Source organism: Budorcas taxicolor, chromosome 2, assembly GCF_023091745.1.
Source record: "Budorcas taxicolor isolate Tak-1 chromosome 2, Takin1.1, whole genome shotgun sequence".
In the NCBI taxonomy this organism is placed as follows: domain Eukaryota; kingdom Metazoa; phylum Chordata; class Mammalia; order Artiodactyla; family Bovidae; genus Budorcas; species Budorcas taxicolor.
This window is the reverse complement of record NC_068911.1, coordinates 88,786,291-88,808,637: the sequence shown is the minus strand read 5'-3', so window position 1 is coordinate 88,808,637 and position 22,347 is coordinate 88,786,291. Positions and strand designations below refer to the sequence as shown.

Below are 22,347 nucleotides of genomic sequence, written 5' to 3'. Positions count from 1 at the left end.
TGCTTGGGGCTCTGTGCCTAATAACTAGATGCCCACGGTGCTGGCAACAGTATTAATAGGCATGCTGGTAACCTAATACTTGGTCTATCACAAAAATAAAAGCCATATCTCAACTGCCAAGTCTTTCTGAGGCAAGAAAAGGAAGATTCTACTTCATTACTATATGTCCCTCTTTATTATGTCTTTTATTGAGAGATATATATAAAAAAAAATGTGGTCAACTCTGATTGTTCAAAGTCCATAGCACTAGAGTGGCATGGAGGTGACCCTTCATCTCTCCCTTTTATGGGTAAGAGGAGACATCTGGTGATTAAATGCCTTCTTGGAAACCTCTCCCTAGGTTTGCATGACATAGTATTCCCAGGTTCCCCTTCAATTTCTCTGCTCATTGGTTCCGTCTTCTCCTGAACCCCACCCAGGTGTCCTAAGAGTAGGTGTCCTCCGGAACTCTGTCCTTGGCCATCCACCGTCTGCAGTTGTCACATTTTAAAAATTATTTGACTCTCACATATTAATATCTTGTACTGATCTCACACCTGTGCAAATGCCTTGATCTGAATATTTCTTCCATTATATCGACTCTATTTCTCTTTTCACTAATGCATTGTTACCACCTGTACCCCTGTTCGCCTAGACTACCAGAACTTTGTCACAAACTCATGGATATTTCCTTTCTCACCTTTGTCTCCAATATCTAAATGTCATTAACACTTTAAAACATTTATTACCTTCAGATTCCTTTCTTCCTCTCCTTTGTCTCCATCATCCCAATTTGTCTATATTACTAAAATAGTATTCTATAAATCATGATGTTTTCTAGTCTCAATCCACCATATGGTCCATCAAAATTTCTTCAGATTCTACTTTTATCATGTTATTTTCCTCTCCAGAATCTTATGATATGGTAGGCAATGCGAGACATCATATCAAAGTTATTTTGTCTGATTTTCAAGGTCCTGCTACCTCTTTGTTACAAGTGCCTGCCTAACTCAGCACCCAGAGCATTCATTTTTCTTTTTTTAAATTATTTTAATCAAAGTATAGTTGATTTACAATGTTGTGCCAAATTCTGCTGTATAGCAAAGTTACCCAGTTATGCACATATATACATTCTTTTCCATTATGGTTTATCACAAGAAGCATTCACTCTCTTTGTCTCCTAAAACTCCAGACTCACATCATGTATGTCTCTTTGTCCAGCACTCTCTCTCCACAAAATGCCTTTACTTTTCATCACTACTTATTCCCTCTGGATCACCACCTCCACACAGCTTTCTCTCATTATTCACATATTCCTGTCTTAGCAAATATCACACTGTGGAGTTTGTGGGTTTTAAAAAATTTTTCTCTTGTTGTTAGTATATATCTCTTTCATCTTACCAGTCTGATTTTTAAATTCTCAGGAGAAAGGATGAAAATTTCTTGTACTTTTTCATCCTGCCAGGTATGCATGCATAATGGTCTAATTAAAAAATTATTGATCATTTGATAAAGGCCACACACAACATTGTTTATTCATGAGATACAAAGCCAAAAAGCTCATCTTAAAAGAGAAGCAGAAGGTCCCCACACATTAAAACTGATGACTTTTACTAATGGCTTTAAAATTTTGTTATGCTTATTTTCTAGCTTACCCTATAGAAGGTTAGGATTATATGTTATATTTTCCTCAGTTATATGAAAACTAGGATAGAAATATGTCTGTTAAACTTAGTTGATATCAAATGATAGGAACTAAAAGGAACAGACCTCAAAAGTTGGAGATACCTTCAAATGAGTATGTATAACTCATATTCATATGTGTAACTAGACAAGATGGGTATAATCAGGACAAGATGGGATCCTAAGATGCACTGGAAGTAAATCCTGATGAGTCTCAAAATGCCAAGTGACTTAAGTCCATACTGAATGTAAGAGGTTCAGGTCTATTGAATATAAGAGAATAAACGTCTCATTCTATAATACAGTTTTCCTGAAGACTAGAACAGTATTATTTTCAATATGGCCTCTAGCAGATCAAGGGATCAAGAAATAAAGTACCTCAAAACAAGGGCTACTCAAAACAAGGCTGAAGTTGGGGTCTCTGCTGCTGCCTTCAACAGTAAGGATTCTATTACTCCTTTTAAGTTCCTCTAATAAAGTTTTCAAGGTCTAGGATACTAAAATTCTGGCCAGAAGGGCTGCTGATTTTTTTTTAAACTAACTCTAAAATATCCCCTTACATATGCTCTATGGGAGGCGCTCTTTGTGAAGTAACCACACTAAGATGTTTGGACAAGTATGTAGTCAGATCCCTGTGCAGAAGAAGGGGACTACCACAGTTCAGACTTACAATTAGGACAGCAAATCAAAATCCTTCAGAACATTGTTCACGCAATACATTCAGGAAGTGGCTACAATCCCAAAAAGTTTTTTTTTTTTTAATGCCACTCTATTGTCACAGAGAAACTTAACTCCAGCCAAGGTGATGGGAGGACACATGTTCTAGCGGAAAGAACATTGGTCTTGGATCACAAGACAGGCTTTTGATCTGAGCTCTGCCACAGACTACTAATGTGACCTTAGACTCGGGTTCCTCACCAGTAAGAAGACAGCATGAGAATAAATAATATCTAATATAAATGATAAAATCTAGTTTAGACATCATAAATTAGAATTGGAAATATATTCCTCTGCAATAGTAGCACTTAATCCTTTTTTTTTTTTAAGATTTTTTTTGATGTGGACCACTTTTTAAAAGTATTTTTTTGAATTCATTACAATATTGATTCTGTTTTATGTTTTCGTTGTTGTTGTTGTTGGCCATGAGGCATGCAGGATCTTAGCTCCCTGAGCAGAGATTGAACCTGTACCCCTTGCATTGGAAGACAAAGTCTTAACCACTGGACTGCCAGGAAAGTCCCAATAGCATTTAGTCTTTTTAAATGAAGAGTTGCAATGAACTTCTGGCTAGAAGTATGTCCTAATTCAAGGTGTCCTGATCCCACACTCTCAACTGTGCGCACTGCACTGCACTTACGTCACTGAGAGCTTTCTGGGCTTGGGCGACCCTCCTCAGCTCCGGGCTATCGTTATATGGATAAAACAAAGTTTTGTCAGCTTCCCAGTCTTCAGTGTATAGTTTCTAAATCAGAGAAGAGTGAAAGTTATGAGAATGCGAGAACACACTGACTTGAAATATATACTTCTGAATTCATCCATCAGCGGCATACAGAACCCAGGGCAGAGGGAGAGCAAAGGTAAGTGGAATCCACAGATTCCATTCAATCTAAGTCATATTTATCAATAGCTTACCTGGCTTGTTCTGACATATCTTATTTACCGCAGAGTGGATGTGTCTCATTGTATCTCATCTTTGACTTTACCTGCCTTCTGCAACTAGTACTAAGGAAAGTATAAGGAGCCAGGAAGCACTTAGCATAATTTCCATGTTTAAACCTTTAATAAACCTTTAATACAAGTGAAAAAATTAAACTTTTAATAAGAGTGACAGCCAGGCATGTCCGACGTATAGTGCGGGCTGTACACTTTGTGAGTCTTTGTGGGTCTCAGAACTGGCTTTCAGATGCATCTTTTTTTGGGGAGGGGGTGGAATGTGGACAATTTTTTTTAAGTCTCTATTGAATTTGTTGCAATATTGCTTCTGTTTTATGTTTTTGGCTTTTTGGCCGAGACATGTGGGATCTTAGCTCCCCAATCAGGGATCGAACCCTCATCCGCTGCACTGGAAGGCAAAGCCTTAACCACAGGACTGCCAGGGAAGTCCCCTCAGGCACATCTTTGTTTTCCTCATGCACTCTTCCCCAGTTGTTCAGACCCTCCTCCATTAGGCCCAGGAGCATTTTTCTCAGTTCCTCTTAGCCAGCCTGATCCCCGCAGCCCCACATGCCTCAAGGCTACTCACAAAATGGCTGGGGAACCATATTTTAGATTAGGCAGAGTTTACAGGTACCCCTCTATGTGATGTGGTGGGAGGACACAAGAAGACAGAAGTAGCAACAGAGCAGAGGCCCCTACCTTACTGAACATGGCTGTGTTCTTGATGGCCTGGACAAGTTCAGGGGCATCAGGAGGAAGCAGGTACTTATCCTTGGTGTCTTCCCAGTTCTGCTTGTATAAAACCTGCACAGAAAGAGCGGAGAACCTGTGGCTTGATGTCTCCCCCAAAGGCATGCGGGTTTAGAGCACAAAGGGGAAGAGTAACCCACACTCAAGTTGTCCTCACGTGAAGGCTGAAGTGTGCTGAAGTGACACCAGCATCAACTACGGAAATGTTGACCAGGTCGACATCCCATGATCCTTTCCCTGCATTAGTAAGCTTTCACTTGAAAAGTCTAATTTGGTCAGTTGAATCACGATTCTGATTCTCTATAGATTATTTTCAAAAGTTGAAACCTGTCAGTCATTGGCTGAACTTGGATGGTAGATGTGTTTGACTTAGATGGTATTTTTAAAATATTTTTAATTAGTTGCTTACATTTGAAGTTTGGAGATTTCTCATTAAAAATTCACCTCCCAACTTCTCAAAAAGAAAAAAAGACTCTGGAGACACTGGGACTGAATTCTGTAGCTGGAGCTAAGGTCCTGGGCTTTCCAACCCCCATAGCTCTGATGGTCCACTTTAGTCACTGGTACAGACTGCCTGACATGTGTGGCTGTTAGACCCCACCATGCCTGTGGGCTCGCATGGAACTGAGGAGCAGGATCTGGGCCTGTTCAGTTTTCTCCTCCAAGGCCAGGCAGTTATAATGCACATGCTACATGGTATTCCAGCCATCCATACCACAACCTTGTTACCTTACTGACTTGCTGCGACACTTTCTTTGCATGTTCAATGTCCTTTGCTTTTTCATCGACGTGACAAATAGTTTTAGCAACATCGCCATCCGTTCGATACTTAACCTGCCAAAATAATGCACAATTAGAACCCATGATAGGCATGAATATATGAGTATATTAAAGAATATCTTATAATAAAGAACATTGACCCAATCACTGTATGTCTGCATCCAAAGTCAAGTTTCTGCCTTTTAGGTAGAAAGCTGTGAACTCACTCCAACTATCCTTAGAGCACCTGTATTTACTGATTGTCTGTTTTCCCGCCCAAGTTACAGCCTCCCTGTGCTCCAGAATGGACAGTCTCGGTGACTTGGAACACCCATCTCACACTACCTTTAAGCCAAGCTTTTAGAAGTCTCTTTAGGTTCACATTTAGAACAACATAATCTATGGCCAATGCTTCTTCCATATTTTTAGACTGGCTCACAGTCATTTGACTCCTTAGTCTCTCTCCACCTATTTAAAGCCCTCTATTCCCAGTGGTAGGGACATTTCTGAAATGACTCTCTCCTCTATTTTAGCAATGCGGCCCACCTCACTGAGTTGATCTTGAACTTTCTTGATTCTGCGAAGTTCTGGGGTATCGGTTGTGATGGCGTATGGCTGCCCTTTTGCTTTCTCATAGTTCTCCTTGTATTTATTCTAAAAAAGGTATCAGATTATTAGCCTAAAACATGACAACACAGCAGCAGAAATTACAGGCAATACATACACCCTGTATTATTTTTTTAATCCTGTAAGTTATAACAATTATCAATTATAACAGCTTTGTTTTTGTCCCCTACTCTGATTCTCAACAGAAACTAAAATAGACATGTTAATTGTTCTTCCCAAGCATGGCTGAATATTGGAGACAGTAGAAATTTCATTATATTGTCTTGGAAATGCCCTCAAATGATTCTTTCAATATTTTTATTGTCTGAATTCACACATGAAAAGCTGGAACCTCAATAATTTTAGGAAATATAGAAATTTAGTCAAGTCTAAAAAGATCTGATTGCTAATACAATGAAAAAATATTCAGTTCAGAAGTTGCAGCTAAATCTCAGTGATTTGGATAACTGAGACACCAGCTGAATTAATGGGAAGTATAAATTATGAAGAATTTTGAAAAGGAATGAAATTTTATTATTTCTACTAAATATATGAGTTCTTGCTTTAACAATAATATGCATAATTTATCATTATTAATATTTCAAGAAGACTCTTGAGTGGAATAGTCAACAATCCAAATTATACTACTGATTTCATTTCTAACCACTTTAAAAATATTGCAAACATTTGCCAACATTTTGTTCAGACTATCAGAAATTCTAGGATATTGCTGTTTGAATTAATGAGGTGTTTATGGCAATAAATTGACAATTAATTTTTCTATCTTTGGTGAATACTACAGTGATAAAAGAGGCAAGATAATTTTGTTTTTAAAAATCTAAGTCTTAGAAAACCTAAATTTTGAATCACTCAAGACTCTGAAGTAGAAATTTACCAAATAGTCCCCAGTAGTTAACACTCGACCAGAAATGAATACTTATTGGCCAACCACAACATGATGCTTTTGACATAAGCATTAATCCTATATAATCTGATGCTCCCTTGAGTACTTTTCATCTTTTTTTAAGCCTCCAGAAGATGTGCAATCAGGCCACCTAGTGAGATGTCAGTCTACCCTGGACAATCAACAAGTTAGCTCCATTTAAAGGGTTTAAACCTGCTGCCAGTCAGTGTAACTTATAGAATTGGACATGGAAATTTAAGGACAGGCATCTTCAAGAGCAGTGATTCTCAGTGTGCGCTGCCCATTAGAACCTGGGAAGTTTTCAAAATCCTCTACAGGTCCCAAGCCTGCCTGGACCAAATAAACTAGCACAACCTGGGCATCGGTAGTCTTAGAGCTCATAGAATCTTAGGGAAATCCAATGTGCAGCCAGTTAAAAAACTTCTGTTTCAGGTTACAGTAGAGCACTCTGATCCTCAATTTCAGATAAGTTTTCTTAGTCTGATCTTGGTTTTTTAAGATCTTTTTAAAAGATCACATTCTTTTTCACTCTATACCTCCTGGAGACACTGTTAGCTAGTCTATTTGAGAAGCATCATGCTCAGACATAGCATAAATAAATGCTATTTAGTTTATGTGAACTGATTTCATCTAAATCTATATCTAACTCTATAAATTTGTAACTCTCATTTCATTATTCTAGACTGGCCAACAAATCATGATTAAACACCAGTAAATTCTTTACAATTGGCCTTATGCTTATTTTGCGGGGATAATTTCAATAAGGATGCTTTCCCTGATGCTGGCTGCAATGGTGCAAGTAAATGGAAAGCAGAATTCAAGAGTTTTGAGACATTATATTTCTATAAAATAAGTTTTGTCTCATACAATGTTGAGAAACAAAGTCCAGCCAGCATCCAAAACACAGTTGGTTGTGATCAGTAATTTCTCAGTAGTAAAACCAGATAAGCAGAAGTTTTTTGAAACTTACTGTGCTAAAGAGATCCTGCATTTTCTGACTGTGTGCAATGTAGGGGGTCATGAACTTTGAAGGGTCCACCTTCTTTCGAATAACCCTCTTCCTCTCCACCGGCTTTTCAGGTACTGGCTTTGCCAAGGCCGGTCTGGAGGTGTCTGATTGCTCATAGTCAGATGTCCTTGTTGTCGTAGTTTCATAGAATTCTGTTATTGTCTGAAAATTTGGCATGAAGTTATATCAAAATTTGACATTATGAAAGTAAAAACTGTAATACTATGATCTTGATATACATTATTCTAACTTCAAGTCAGATTGATATTCCTGGTGTTATTAATACTTCTTTACATCTAAAACAGGCCAAAGCAGGAAATCACATGCTATATCCACATGAAGGCACATTATGTTACATAAGTCTGAATGCTGACTGTGTCAGATTGCCTGGAACAAAAAGGTTACTTCTTACCTACTTGCAACATTGCCTTAAAACTCCATTTGCCTAAAGGAACACTTGAAGATAGGATAAAAAATAAAACAAAAATATTCTCAATCATTTAAAAATCTTCTTAAACTGCAGGGTAAAGTGAAACCAAACTAGGATCAGGGAACAAAATAAATGAAGGCAAACAAATAACTTGAATTCTTGACTTTAATATTAACTTTTAAATGATTCTAAGAAAAAGTTGCTTGTTCTTCAGGTGTTTAAGTATTCTGTTACATGAGACAAAGAATGATGAATTTGAAAAAATGAATCACATCAATAATGCAAGTGATTACCATTCTCTTGGCTTAGTCAGTTAATTAAAGTGAACTAGAGTGCCACTTACACTAATAAATGCCTAGGTGAATACAAATAATGATGACAACATAATGGGGTAGTTAGCTTCACAACAGTAAGTGGCAGCTGGGAAATTGTTGCTTGTTACAATAGACTTTATAGTGGAAGAAACCAAGGTCCAAAGTTTGGGTCTAATCCAAAGTTTAAAAATATGTAAGAAAAGAAGTTATGGGGAGGGAGGTGGGAGGGGGGTTCATGTTTGGGAACGCATGTACACCCATGGTGGATTCATGTCAATGTATGGCAAAACCAATACAGTATTGTAAATTAAAATAAAGTAAAAAAATATATATGTAAGAAAAGAAGATAAGCAGTTAAATTTTCACTGCATCTCAGCTTATATCATCTGTACCAAAGGAAGAGTTCCAGCATCAATTAGGAAAAAGAGAAACCTAAATAATAAGGAAATTGTACATCTGTGACAAACACCCTGATTTGGGTCAGATCACTGCTAATAGATTTCTCTCCACCCCTTACTACTGACGTATGGTTGATGGTGAGAAACTAACCAGTTTACCAAATCTACAGTTGTTAGTTTTTATGCAGGTTTCAGGGTTAGCCATCCATATCACCATGTGTCATGCTTAAGAGAAGCAGCTCCATGCAGGAAATTAAGCATGAGAGAGATTTCAGCTTGGGGAAAAAAAAAAAGTCCCAGCTTAGAATATTTATGGAAATGACTTTCTTAGAATTCCTAATGTGCCAAACTCTAAGTAGCATTTTATCGTATCGTCAAGGACAAAGGCTTGGAGGCTCCATTTCTTTTAAGCAGAGTTGGTGCCCAAGAAGTTATGACTCTACACAGTGAAACTGCTGGTCCCCACACAGATCTCAAGTCCAAGGCCCCACCTTTGTTGCAGAGAGTGGTGACAGCCAATCGCATTATTCTAATAAACATCACTTACACCGAAAATATCACCCAAGTAATGGAGGAACCATCCCTAGCCATTTTGGATATACTGAATAGTAAAAACAGGTAACGTTCATACGTATACTGCTGACTGCTGGGCACATAGGTGAGTGACCTCCAGATTCTCCGTTTTGCCAGCTTGGTGGCCCTGGGAGTTTGAGAAAGGAGAAAACTTTCTGCTTTACTGAGCATGCAGCCTGTTCAGATGTGGGCTGGATCTTACCTCCCCTGGCACCTCTTCATAGACTGTTTCCTCTGTGTAATACTATAAATAGAAAACAAAGGTATCATTAGAACCAAAGCAGGAATCACCTCTGCTTTGCCGCAGTTAAACCACTTAGTTATTTCACTGGTCCAGTTGGTTTCCAACATTGGTGGGAAGGAAGTAGATGGTGGGGGCTGTACATATTTTGGAACCCATTTCAACTATGTGAAACATCAGAGTAGCCACAGTAAAAGCCATCAGATTGAACAAGGAGATGCAGGGTGATGAGAAAGGCATCTGAGGATGGCCATTTATCTGGTGAAGCTATTTTGCTTGAGAAATAAAATGTTTTCTTATGGTACTCTCAGAGTTTGCTGAGAATATAATAACAATATCTTGAGTGTGTGGATTGGGCAGAGAGGAACTGTGATTAAAAAAAAACTCACTGTTTGCTAACTATAAAAAAAAAACTCAGAAACCTCAGTGTGAATAAAATTTTAAAATGATAGAAAATGATAGATCAGAAAGCATATACACATCTTAATTATCCCTATATCACCTTGCTGACTAAGTAATAAGAGTTTCTTCTGGAGTTATGAATAGGTCCCTTCTGGTAACATGAAGGTCCTAAAAGGGGTGCTGCAATGAGATTCCTCATCACAAATTGTGGGGAAGTTAGGCAGCAATTTGCCACTGATGGTTCTGAGGTGCCTGCAGGCTGGATCTGAAATCAAATCTACTTTTGTACTACTTCTGACATCACTAGCAATAAATAGATGTGGATAAGAACTGGCTGACATTTTGTTTCAGATGCGTAACGAGAGTGGAATCCTGCCCCTAGCATCACCCAGCTTTCCTGGATGAACAGAAGGAAAGACTGGTTTAGGCCAAGGCATACAGAAAAGGGATAAAATGAAACCATTTAGCTCATTTTCGCAGTTAACAAAGTGAGTAACATTTTATGCTTCATCTTTTCTTGACCACCAAAACATATACTTGGGATGGAGGGAAAAAAAACATAGAAGGCAAACTTTCCCTCAGAGGCCTCCTTTCTTTTGCCCTTGGTTCAGTGATCTCTCATCAAATTACTGAACTATGGTCCATAGGCCACATGCTCTGTTTCACTTGCAATAAAATTAGCATAAAAGTTGCTTAATGTCTCCCACTCTTATGCTTCCTTTGCTCCTGTACTATTTTTTTTTTTTTTAATTTTTGAAATCTAATTTTGTCTCTGTGTCCTTACACATAGCAACAGAAATCACAAGCTCTTACGGGACAGAGAATCACTTTTTTATGTGCTATGTCTTCATCACATGGGAAATACCATTTAGACACTTTAGGGAATGCTGTTTGATGCTGATCTACATGGAACCATCTCTTTTTCTGGCCACACAAAGCAGCAGTGACTTGAAAAGAAGTTTTCAACTAAAGTGAATGATTCACAACTATTTTGGATTTTCTTAGCATCCAAGTAAAAGCAGCTCTTTGGTAGCCATCCAATTTTACCTTTGCTAAGCTCTCATCATTAGTAAATATGTCAGAAAAAAGCTTACCAAAAAAGGCAACATTATCCAAATGGTTGGCATTAACTTGTAAGCCAAATCTCACCTTTTTTTTTTAGAGCTGTGCCACTAAATAGACAGTATGATAGTGCATCTTTGCCTTTTCCTTTCTTTCTAAGTTTAAGTTTGACTAGAGAAGGACAGTACAACTTCATTCAGCTGTCCAAGAACCCCAGGAGAAATGTTTTTATAGCTAGTCCTAGTTTTGTGAATTCTTCCCTACCTATTTCCTTGAATCTGCCACCAATCCATTCTCATGGCATCTTTTGAGGTCAGAGAGACCTTGGTTCAATTCTTTCTGGCAGAAAGTCTATTAGTTTATCACCTGCTAGTCCCAGAAACAGGGAACAATATGGCAAGAAAAAGATGCCTAAAAATAGGCTCCTCCATTTTTATGACATCTGGTTAAACCCTTCAAATCTAGCTCTAAGGGCAATTTCCAATGACCAGTTAATGCCATTATTCTAAGGAAGGCAAGGTATATTTGAGATAGAGGCTAAAAGGTATTCCTGGTATTACCATCATACAGAAGGCAATTTAATTTATAATTCTGTTAGTGCTTGACAGTGATTATTGTGACCAGCAGGGATGTATGTAAAATGTGCACTAGTGAAAATATTGCACACTGAAGATCTGGCCTTTGCCATTTGAACCAGAGAGGTTGAATGTTACATTGAATGAAGGTCAGTCTGTTTTTTCCTTCATATCCTTCAATAATAAAAGCAATTGTATTTTTAGAATAAAATAAAATTTTCTTGATCTAAGTATAAACTGTCAAATAAAATAATGTTCCAAAGATAGATTTTGGCATGTTCATTCAGAATTTGATTCTGGGTAACTTAAATTTCACTCTTACTAAAAAGCACAGATTTTCAAAACTGCTTCCACGTATCTTGAGCACTTAGAGATATTTTCACATATTTAAATCATCGTTAATTGGTAATCGTTAAGGAGTTACAGATTCCATTGGCAATATATTTACATGGATGCTAAAGGCAAGAAGTGGTAAAGAAAAATCACAATAAAAACTAAAATAAAATAAATATAAAGCAACAACTTTATAAATCATGTCAGATATCCCAATAACCTTGAAGGAATTTTTCAAGGTGCCCACTATGGTCTTTTGTTCTTTTTCAAAATTCAAATGCAAAAGCTAGTCTTGTTCCCGTGGGTAAATAGGATAGAGTTTGTGGGTAAGTGTGGCTCCAACTGTCACTTGTGAGCCCCATGATTTTTACATGTTTGTGTGTGTGCACATATACACATGTATAAACCCTTACATATATATATATCTCATATATATATATAAATAACTCTGAATGTTTAATCCATTTCACCCTAAACATAGATAATTAGCTTGCTGAAGCAAGGAGTAAGTAGCTGTTTTTCCTTCTGTGGCTGTGCAAATATTAAGAAATAGGATTCAGTTCTCAGAACTTTCTCTTCATTTCCTCTGTTTCTTTGGCCACAGGGGCTGGGAAGTGGGGAAGAAGGTAGTTTCAGAAGACAGTTGAAAATCCACCTTTACCCCATACTTTTTTTGGGGGGGGGGAATTTAAAGAAAAGCAAAAGTGGGTAACAGTGATACTTCTTTTCAGTTCTAATCCCACATAATTATAGTGAAACGGGACGTAAAATACTCCTTTTCTTATGCTTTAACAATGACTCTTTGTGAAGTTATAATAGACAACTTATTTTTCAAACGATTTTCACCCACACGGCTTTGACTATTGCCACATAAATACACTTGTCAGAGTCAGGAGTTTTAAAAATCTTACCTCCACCACCTCCTCATATTCTTCGTCATCTGCCATTTTCCCAGAGTAGTAGTGGCACCTACAAACTTAACATATTCCAGACAAACGAAAATACATTAGAATCTATCCCCAGGAATGAAATCACCTTATAATATTACAAAAACAAAACTAGAAGCTAATCTGTTCTATATACTCATGTATTATTGCAGGCTAAGTGAGAGGAGATCTGTAAATTCTGGTCTAAAAAAGCAGGCTTCCAATTTCTCAATTCCCTCAGGAATGTGTTTTGTATTGCTACTTATAGCTATATGATCAACCTAGTTAAAGTTGTAAAATGAAGCGGAGGTGACAGAGTGAGAGGGTTTGGAGTCAAAGAAACAGAGTATTTACGTTTCCAAATACTTGGAGGAAAAAAAAATACTTTCAAGCAAAATTTCAAGGAAAAATTTTTGGGAAAGTTCAACTTGGCTTTCAGAAAAAAGTTGGAGTTTTTCCTGGTAGCGCCAAAATTCTAAGAGGGCTGCCTTAGGTCTCCATCCTGTTACACCACATTGTATGCAACAGAGCCTATGCTTCAAATTAGAACACATAAAAATAAATCTGTCAACGGACTTGAAAAGAAAAAATAGAAACCTCAAGGCAACGGGGTTATTTTCTTCCCAAACACCATTGGCTTGTACGGATTTTTCCTCTTTCGTTTCTGTAGCTCTGATCAAACCTGAAAAACAGCAAATGGTTAAAGCATTGACTGAAGTTCATTCGACATGGTGGGTCTTGGGCCCAAGTTGCTAATTCAGGAACCAGCAAAGGGATCTCCCAAGGCCGTCTTTGACGCCAGAGAGGAGGACTCTCTCTCTCTCTTGGTAAAAGTAGATGATGTTTTGAAGCAGCTGTCCCTTCACCCAAAGATATTTGCTTGTAAACCAATACCCCAGCTGTGGCTGGTTTTGTTAAGCTAGCAAAACTGCCTCTCCTTCTGAGTCAAATGAAGTCCGGTAGAACCAGATAAATATAGGAACGAAGGACATAGATCTTTTTTCATCCTAATATATTTAGAAAAAAGGAAAAACAAAAGCAAAAACATTTAAAAAAATTCATTAGACAAGATAGCCAACTCGGTCAAGCAGTAAGTTGGTTAGTATAGGACTTTAATCACACACTACATGTCAGGTATAAGTAAGACCTGAGCTGGGTCATAGGGTTATAGACTTTCCTAGTCATGTTTGCATCACTCATTTCCCCAGTTAAGACCCAGATTTTGGAAAATACCTCAAGGGAAGTTGTAAAATTTCTCCTAAAAGAATATTACAGAAAAAAAGCCATAAATTGGCCTTACCTTCAATCTACCAAATAAATTTCCTCAGCAGCAAAGCCTCTCCCAACTCTCCCCTCCTGACAACCCCAGACAAGAGCCGCTGTGGAGCATGGGCTCCGAATTATCATGTGGCCAGAGCAGCCAATCAGATCCCAAGTCGCTCAAATTTCAGAAGCTAAATATACTAAGTGATCTTCTGAAAACCACCTGTTCATCAATTCCACTAAAGGATAAAGGGTAACAAATTGCTTGCATAGAAGTATTCAAATGTAATGGAATTTTACCTAACTTCCAGCGTATGGGGTTCAAATTGAGATTTAATCTCTCATTTCCTACTGCTCTGTTTAATATCATATTCATGCAAAAGAACTTAGAAGAAAATCAGCATGACGTTGAGGGGCTTTAACCCTCCTGTAAACTGCTTTCTCACCAGTTTTTCCATCTTCATGGAGATAAATAAATTCGCTCTTATACAGCTCACCTGGTGAGCCTGGTAAGTTACAGGTGTTGATATGAAAGAAATAGAGGGATAGGATCCAGAAAACATCAAGTTGGTAAAACCAATTTTAAAAATGTGATAAAATGATGTGATAGGTGAAAATACTTCATGGTGACGTTAGATAAGGTACCCACAGGGCATAATTAGAGAGATTAGCCCCATCATTTTTCTATTACTAAACCAGTGAGGGGAATGCCAAGACCATACTCATTACCTTCGCCCTTTGTAAGCAAGCCTAGCTGCTAGGAATACAGAGCCTCCCTCAGATATAGCTAATTGGGTTATTGATTTCTTTTTTATTTCAGGTGACTCTGAGGGGCAAAATATGAATGCAGGTACAAAGGGGCTCAATTTCTGAAGAGCAAGAGCAAATAAAATGGAAATCAGTAAATTATTAGAAAATAACGCTCTATTTGCAAGCCAGAGGGTGAGACACTATATAAAAATTATCCAACAGCTTTCTACCTGCGGGTGATTCTGACTAATGTCTTTCCACTCCCTGTTCTCAGGCAAAACTCGATAGGTCACTTGCATCTTAACGTGGATTTGAAACTAAACATATTGTTATGTTTTTTTGGGGGGGTGGAGGTTAAATGTTAGGAAGAAATCTCACATTTCAAACATACGTACTTCTCCCTTTTCTGTGATTCATATGGTAGTAAAATTTGAACATCATCTTTCCGTCTGAATTAGTTATACCGGTTGATTTCATTTATTTTCACAAGTTTTCTCACCAAGAAATATTTGTGTGTAATATGATCATTTACCTGGAAGCTGCAAACTAGAAGAATGGTGACTTACTATTCACCACGTGCTTTTTAAAAGATGGTGTTACATTGAAAAATAATATGGGTCTTTTAAAAAAACATATAGTACAAAAATACATAAAGTAAAAAATACGTATAGATTAATGTTTACCTGGAGTTATGCCCTCAAGATGAAAGAACTCCTCTATTTTTCAGTCCTATTGACGGCCTCTTCTGTGGAAGAAGAATAAATTGATACCTTGATTTATCAGTAGCTCCTTACGTGCCTTTCACATAAGTGCTCAATAAATGTTAACCATTATTATTTTTTAAATTATTAATACATTTTTAAACATTTTATTGGTATCTTTACTCTTTATATTAGACTGAAATGCTAACTTACTGTGAAACTTCTGAAATCAGACTGTAGTCTAAGAATTTATGAATCAGTAGGACTTTGGCTGTAAGACTGTACGTTGTTTAGTTGCTAAGTTGTGTCCAGCTCTTTAGCAACTCCACGGACTGTAGCCCACCAGGCTCCTCTGTCCGTGGGATTTCCTAGGCAAGAAGATCAGAGTGGGTTGCCATTTCCTTCTCCAGAGGATCTTTTCAACCCAGGGATCAAATCCGCATCTTCTATATTGTCAGGTGGATTCTCAACCACTGAGCCACCAGGGGAGCCTGTAAGACTGTATAACTGGCTACAAGACAAAGCAGGGTACAGTTAGGTACCAGTAGCAGAGCTTCAGATGATGTTTTCTGAAATACCAAAGTTTAGAAGTGTCATGTCTGGAGACCATAATAGATTTTATGGAGGAGATGGCATTGTACTAGAGCTTCTGTTGTCGCAGTTTGATTTCATTATTTTAACCAAATTATATCTGCACATTATTTAAGAATCAAATAGTTTTGCAAGGCTTCTTACTAAAATCAGTGCCTCCTGTTTCCATCATGCCTCTCTTCTCCCCACCCTGGAGACAATCATTTTAACCATTTTAGCGGAATCATTTGTTATTGATCTCTACACAGTTAACAAAAATGTCTCTATTATTCTTTTCTGATTTTTTTCAGTCATGGGTATTATCTGTCAGGTTCCTACCTTGGAAGATGAGGCTTTAGTTTTCTTTTATATAAAACCCCACTCTCACCAGACACAAGCCTCACCTCCCATCTCTATACTCCCAATAAGGTTTTTTTATGTAATTCAGAATTCAATGTTTACATTATTATAATTAACAAAAGGCTGTTCACAGCGGAACCCCATATATTATAATTATTTTCCTTTTCATGCCCAACAGTTAATTTTTCTGCAAGTTGATTTTTTTTTTTTCCTTTCTGTTTTTTCTCCACTGGCTTCATTTTTATAGACAAGCAGTATCCAATACAACTTTCTGCAGTACTGGAAACATTCTAATACCACTACCAAGATGGTAGCCACTAGCCACATGTGGTTATTGAACACTCAGTACATGTCTAGCATGACTGCAGACCCGAGATTTATATATTTTGTTTAATTTGTGATTAAATAGCCACATGGTGGCTGGTGGCTATGGTGTTGAACAGCACAATTCTAGAGATGTTTCACTACCTCAGACTTGCTGTCTAAATCTGCTCTTGTCCTTTTCAAAGACATCAAGCAGCATTTTATGTGTGTTTCTATGCTAAGCGGCTTCCATCATGTCCGACTCTTTGCGACCCTATGGATCACAGCCCGCCAGGCTCCTCTGTCCATGGGATTCTCCAGGCAAGAACACTGGAATGGGTTGCCATGCCTTCCTCCAGGGAATCTTCTCAACCCAGGGACTGAACCTGAGTCTCCAGCATAAAAGCAGGTGGCATTCTTTACCACTAGCGCCACCTGGGAAAACCCAGCATTCTATAGTTATATTCATCTTAGACCTCTCAGGGAGCCATCTGATCCATCTGGCCTAGTTTCTTCCGTAGCTGGCGCTCAGGACTTATTCTGAATCCCCTTCACTGTTATTCTGGGGATTATGTGGATTATAATATGAAAATTCCCATTCCTTTATTGAACTAATATTTATTATGTAAAATATAAGAGGCACTGTTCTAGGTGCTTCCACCATGCAGCAGGCATTGACTACGCAACATATATGCTCCACTTCTTGCTTATTAACAGAACCAAAATTTAGTTTTGGACAAAAATATGCTAATTAAAAAAATATACTCCTCTTCAATTCCTTAAATGTTAGGGGAAAACTGTGACAGTTTTGCCAGTAAGATTTAAGTGCAATACTAGAGAATAAGGCTTCTGGGAAAGGTATGATTTTATTGATGAGCAGGGTCAGATTCAGTTGGCATGCACTATTTTCCTCTTGCCATTCCTCCCTTCTCTAGACCTAGAACACAGATATCATGTCTAAGGGCAGAGCAGCCACATTGAGACTATGAGGGTATAAGTTATGTACTAAGAAATGTAAAGCTAGAAGGGGCCTTAGTCTTTAGTGACTTCCTTAATTTTTATATTTCATAATTAGTTTATACTTCAATGAGTTAAATATATAATTGCACAAATAATTACATTGTGATTATTTTAAATGTTCCTGTGTATTATATCGGAGAAGGCAATGGCACCCCGCTCCAGTACTCTTGCCTGGAAAATCCCATGGATGGAGGAGGCTGGTTGGCTGAAGTCCATGGGGTTGCGAAGAGTCGGACACAACTGAGCAACTTCACTTTCACTTTTCATTTTTATGCATTGGAGAAGGAAATGGCAACCCACTCCAGTATTCTTGCCTGGAGAATCTCAGAGACAGGGGAGCCTAGTGGGCTGCCGTCTATGATGCTGCACAGAGTCAGACACGACTGAAGTGACTTAGCAGTAGCAGCAGCAGTGTATTAATATTAATTTTTTTCTATTTTTCACTTTGCCACTAATAAAGTTGGTTATCTTTTCATGTTTATTGACTATTTGTATATTTTATTCTGTGTATTTTCAGCCCATATCTCTCCGCCTACCCTGATTTATAGTCATTCTTAATATATTATAGACATTGACCATATGTCTCTTCTGTATGTTGTGAACATTCTAAGTTGTTTGTGGTGTCTGTGGCCATAGAGATGTTTTAAATCCATATGCAGTCAAATCAGGAAATCCCTCTCCAACTTTGACACTACTTAATAGGTGAATTGAATTTAAATGCCACTTTTAGTACTTCTTGAATTAAATTGGATGTCGGTTTCTAGAGTCTAGTATTTTTTCTTGTTTCACTTTCCTTTTCCTTTCTGGAGTTTTGCTTTTTTACTGTTTGTGTTTGTTGTGACTTTTAATATAAACAAAAAACTATGTAAAACTTATGTGTGCGTTATTCACTCAGTCGTGTCCGATTCTTCGTGGCCCTATGGACTGTATCCTGCCAGGCTCCTCTGTCCATGGGATTTCTCAGGCAAGGATACTGGAGTGGGTTGCCATTTCCTTCTCCCAAACTTACGTGTGAAAGTGAAAGTGAAGTCGCTCAGTCGTGTCTGACTCTTTGCAACCCCATGGACTGTAACCCACCAGGCTCCTCAGTCCATAGGATTTTCCAGGCCAGAGTCCTGGAATGGGTTGCTATTTCCTTCTCCAGGAGATCTTCCCGATCCAGGGATTGAGCCCGGGTGTCTTGCGTTGCAGGCAGACGCTTTACCGTCTGAGCCACTGTGAACAATTTAGCAAATGGGGTAAAGTGAACATTCATATAAATATCCCTCAGGTACAAAAAGATGATCTCTGTCCTGTCCTTGAGAGTAACAATTTCCTTGCTCTTATTTTTAATTTTACCACCTCTGTATGCACTCCTAAACAATTTAGTTTTGTTTTTAAATTTTACATAATGGATTCATGCTATATGCAATTTCTACAGTATAACTTTTCACTTAACACTCTTTGTTGATTTTTAATTATATAATAATATTTGTGTGTGTGCTTGTTAGTTGCTCGGCTGTGTCCTACTTTTTGTGCCCCATGGACTGTAACTCGCCAGGCTCCTCTGTCTATGGAATTCTCCAGGCAAGATTACTGGTGTGGGTTGCCATCCCCTTCTCCAGGTAATAATGTTTACTATTGTGTAATACTTCAAATATTTTATAATATGACTCTACCTCTATTTATCCAGTCAGCTGGTGAGGAGGACTGGAGTATTTGCAGCTTTTGTCAGGTAAAAGCAAAGATGAACCTTCTTGCACAGGTGTTCTGGTACTCACAGACAATTAAATGACCAGAGTATGTATGTAGGCATGCAAATTATAGGTCAAACAATATGCTAATCTTCAACTTTATTAAATAATGTTACCTGGGTTCCAAAGCTGGTACCAATTTATATTCTCATCAGTCATGTATGCTTTTAACCTGGCTGTAGTAAAGCTTTCTAAATTTTGTCTGCCTGATGGCAATGCAATAATTTAATCTTGTGGTTCTAGTTTGCATTTTCATTACTGCTAGTAAAGTTGAACTCTTTTTCATACGTCTAGTAGACATTTGGATATTTTGTTGTTTTTTGAGAAATATCTGATTAATTCTCTTGCCCATTTTTCCATTGGGTTGTTGGACATTTGCTCATTGATCTATAAGCCCTCTTTATATGGATATGAATCCTTTGATAGTTATGTGTTGCAAATATCTTCTCTTCTTTATGGTTCTTTTCATTAGTTTCACACTGACATCTGATGAACAGGAGTTCTTAATTTTCAGGTAATTAACTTAATAAGTTTCTCCACTGTGACCAGTGCTTTCAATAAAAAAATCCTTCTACCATAAGATTATGAAGCTATGTTCCTGTATACTCTTCCAGATACTAGGCATTTTACCTTTCAGATTTATGTTTAATCTATCTGGAAATTATTATTTTTGTGTATAACACAAACAAGAAATCTAATTTTACTTTTTTCCTATGGATTGCCAATTGTGTCAATTTTATTGAAAATTCCATTCTTTCCCCACTGGATGAAATTCCTCCTCTGCTATCAATCTTATCCACATATATATGAGTTCTTTCCAGACTCTCTATTCTATCTACTGGTCTACAATACCACACTGTTGTTTTTCTTAGCTTTACAATCTGTCTTGATGTCTGGAAGAACAAGTCTTCCCACCATATTATCTTTAACAGGGTTTTGGCTCTACTCATTTTAGATATTCTAACTAAATTTTAGAAGCAGCTTATCAATTTCCCTAAAAAGCATTCATTCAACTAATCTATTTGACTCTTCCTAAGTCAGTATCACACTGTTTTAGGTCTTGTAGCTCTTTTACGTTTTGGTATCTGTAGGGCAAGTTGCTTACAGACTTCTAAAAATCATCTAGATACCCTCATCCTTTTGTTCTTTTAGAAGTTCTGAGAACAAGCTTATCCAGTTCCATGAAAATTGTCCTTGGATTCTTTTTTTAATAATTGCATTGAATTTGTAGATTTATCTTGCAAGAATTGATACTTTATAATGTAATCTTCCCATCTAGATGTTTTACATCCATTAGTTTTATGGTTTTTGTTATATAGATCTTATACATTAAATAAACTAAGCATGCGTGCATGCTTAGTGGCTCGGTTGTGTCCAACTCTTAGTGACCTTATGGACTGTAGCTCGCCAGGTTCCTCTGTCTGTGGGGATTCTCCAGGCAAGAATACTGGAGTGTGTTGCCATTCCCTTCCCCAGGGGATCTTCCCCACCCAGGGATTGAACACAGGTCTCCTGTATTGCAGGCAAATTCTTTACCACTGAGCCACCAGGAAAATAAGTGTATTCCTAGGCATATTAAATGGCAACGCACTCCAGTATTCTTGCCTGGAAAACCCCATGGACAGAGGAAACTGGTGGGCTACAGTCCATGAAGTCACAAGAGTTGGATACAACTTTGCAACTAAACCACCACCAGAAATATAAAGCATTTACTTTCATTGTGAATTCAATTTTGTATAGACTTTCTGGTAGACACTACATATCAAGTCCCTCTCTTTATTCCTATTATTGATTTATCATTTGTTATCCTTAATAACTTTTTAATAAAACTTATTAGGACCTTGAGAAAGGTAGAAATAAATGTCTGTGCTCAGTCAGCTGTCTTGAAGCCAATGCATGGACACAGCAATTTTGAGGGAATTTTGGATAGAACTTCAGAGCCAAAAATGATAGGAGGAAGAGCATTAGTAGATAGTATTAACAACCACATAGGGATGGGAAAGTGTATGTCATGTTCAGGGAATGAAGATTAACGTGATTTAGGTCAGGTAAGGTATACGCAGGCTTCCCTGGTGGCTCAGACGGTAAAGCATCTGCCTACAATGTGGGAGACCTGGGTTCGATCCCTGGGTCGGGAAGATCCCCTGGAGAAGGAAATGGTAACCCACCCCAGTACTCTTGCCTGGAAAATCCCATGGACAGAGGAGCCTGGTAGGCTACAGTCTATGGGGTCGCAAAGAGTTGGACACGACTGAGCAACTTCACTTCACTTCTTCAAGGTATATGTAGAGAAGTAATGGAAGACTCTAAAACAGCAGCTATGCTGTGAAGGACCCTGAATGCCCAGCTAAGAGTAGAAAAATGGAATGCTCCAACAATGTCGTATTGCTGTTCTCCTCTACATAGTGTAGAGCTTTAAGTTAGTCAGGCAGTAGTTAAATAAACATACATCTGAAACACATTACATATACAATTAAACACATTCAATTGTGAAACATGCAAATTCAACAACATAGCAGGATATATAGGTATGAAATGGAGCTTTCTCAAATTATCAAAACTCCCAGGTGTTATTTGCTTTTCAAAAGCCATGTCAGACACACTAAATTTCAGCAATATTGCCTACTCACCCTTCTAAATTCTCCCACCTCCTCTTACTGAGTTTTCCTGCAATCAGAACCCATGAAAAACACATAAACATGGAAGAGGGAAATTTTTAAATGTTATCTTACCTTCTGGCCCATTTCTGGGTTCCTTCTCTCCTGTCCCTGCTTTCTAGGAGGACTTGGACACAGGTTTATTTTTTAAGTGAGATTTCCATTAAGTTTCCTTTTTCTAGAGTCTTGACTTTGAAGCAGCATGTCTCTGAATCTCTGCACTGAACTGAGAACAGCCAAGGGTTTTCTTTGTTTTTCCTTGGGTGCTTCTCTCTCCACAGCCTACCCCAAATTGTCCTTTCAACCCACTACCCATGGTTATTCAATTGTTATGGAGTAAATTAACAGAATTTACAATTTACTGCCCGT

The 22,347-nt window shown here is 37.9% G+C and overlaps 1 protein-coding gene across 19 annotated transcripts in view; it reads right to left on the bottom strand.

The window, feature by feature from the left end:
- NEB (nebulin) overlaps window positions 1-13,982 on the bottom strand; it is a 217,018-nt gene extending 203,036 nt beyond the window's left edge. For all 19 annotated transcript variants that reach the window (XM_052636102.1, XM_052636101.1, XM_052636104.1 and 16 more), the window contains exons 1-9: window positions 13,922-13,982; window positions 13,219-13,303; window positions 12,607-12,671; window positions 9,285-9,326; window positions 7,329-7,529; window positions 5,374-5,481; window positions 4,798-4,902; window positions 4,018-4,122; window positions 3,020-3,124 (exon numbers count right to left, since the gene is read on the bottom strand). In XM_052636102.1, the coding sequence (XP_052492062.1) occupies window positions 3,020-3,124; window positions 4,018-4,122; window positions 4,798-4,902; window positions 5,374-5,481; window positions 7,329-7,529; window positions 9,285-9,326; window positions 12,607-12,642 (702 nt within the window). In that variant the 5' untranslated portion in view covers window positions 12,643-12,671; window positions 13,219-13,303; window positions 13,922-13,982. The remainder of the gene's footprint in view (window positions 1-3,019; window positions 3,125-4,017; window positions 4,123-4,797; window positions 4,903-5,373; window positions 5,482-7,328; window positions 7,530-9,284; window positions 9,327-12,606; window positions 12,672-13,218; window positions 13,304-13,921) is intronic.
- Window positions 13,983-22,347: the final 8,365 nt, after the last annotated feature.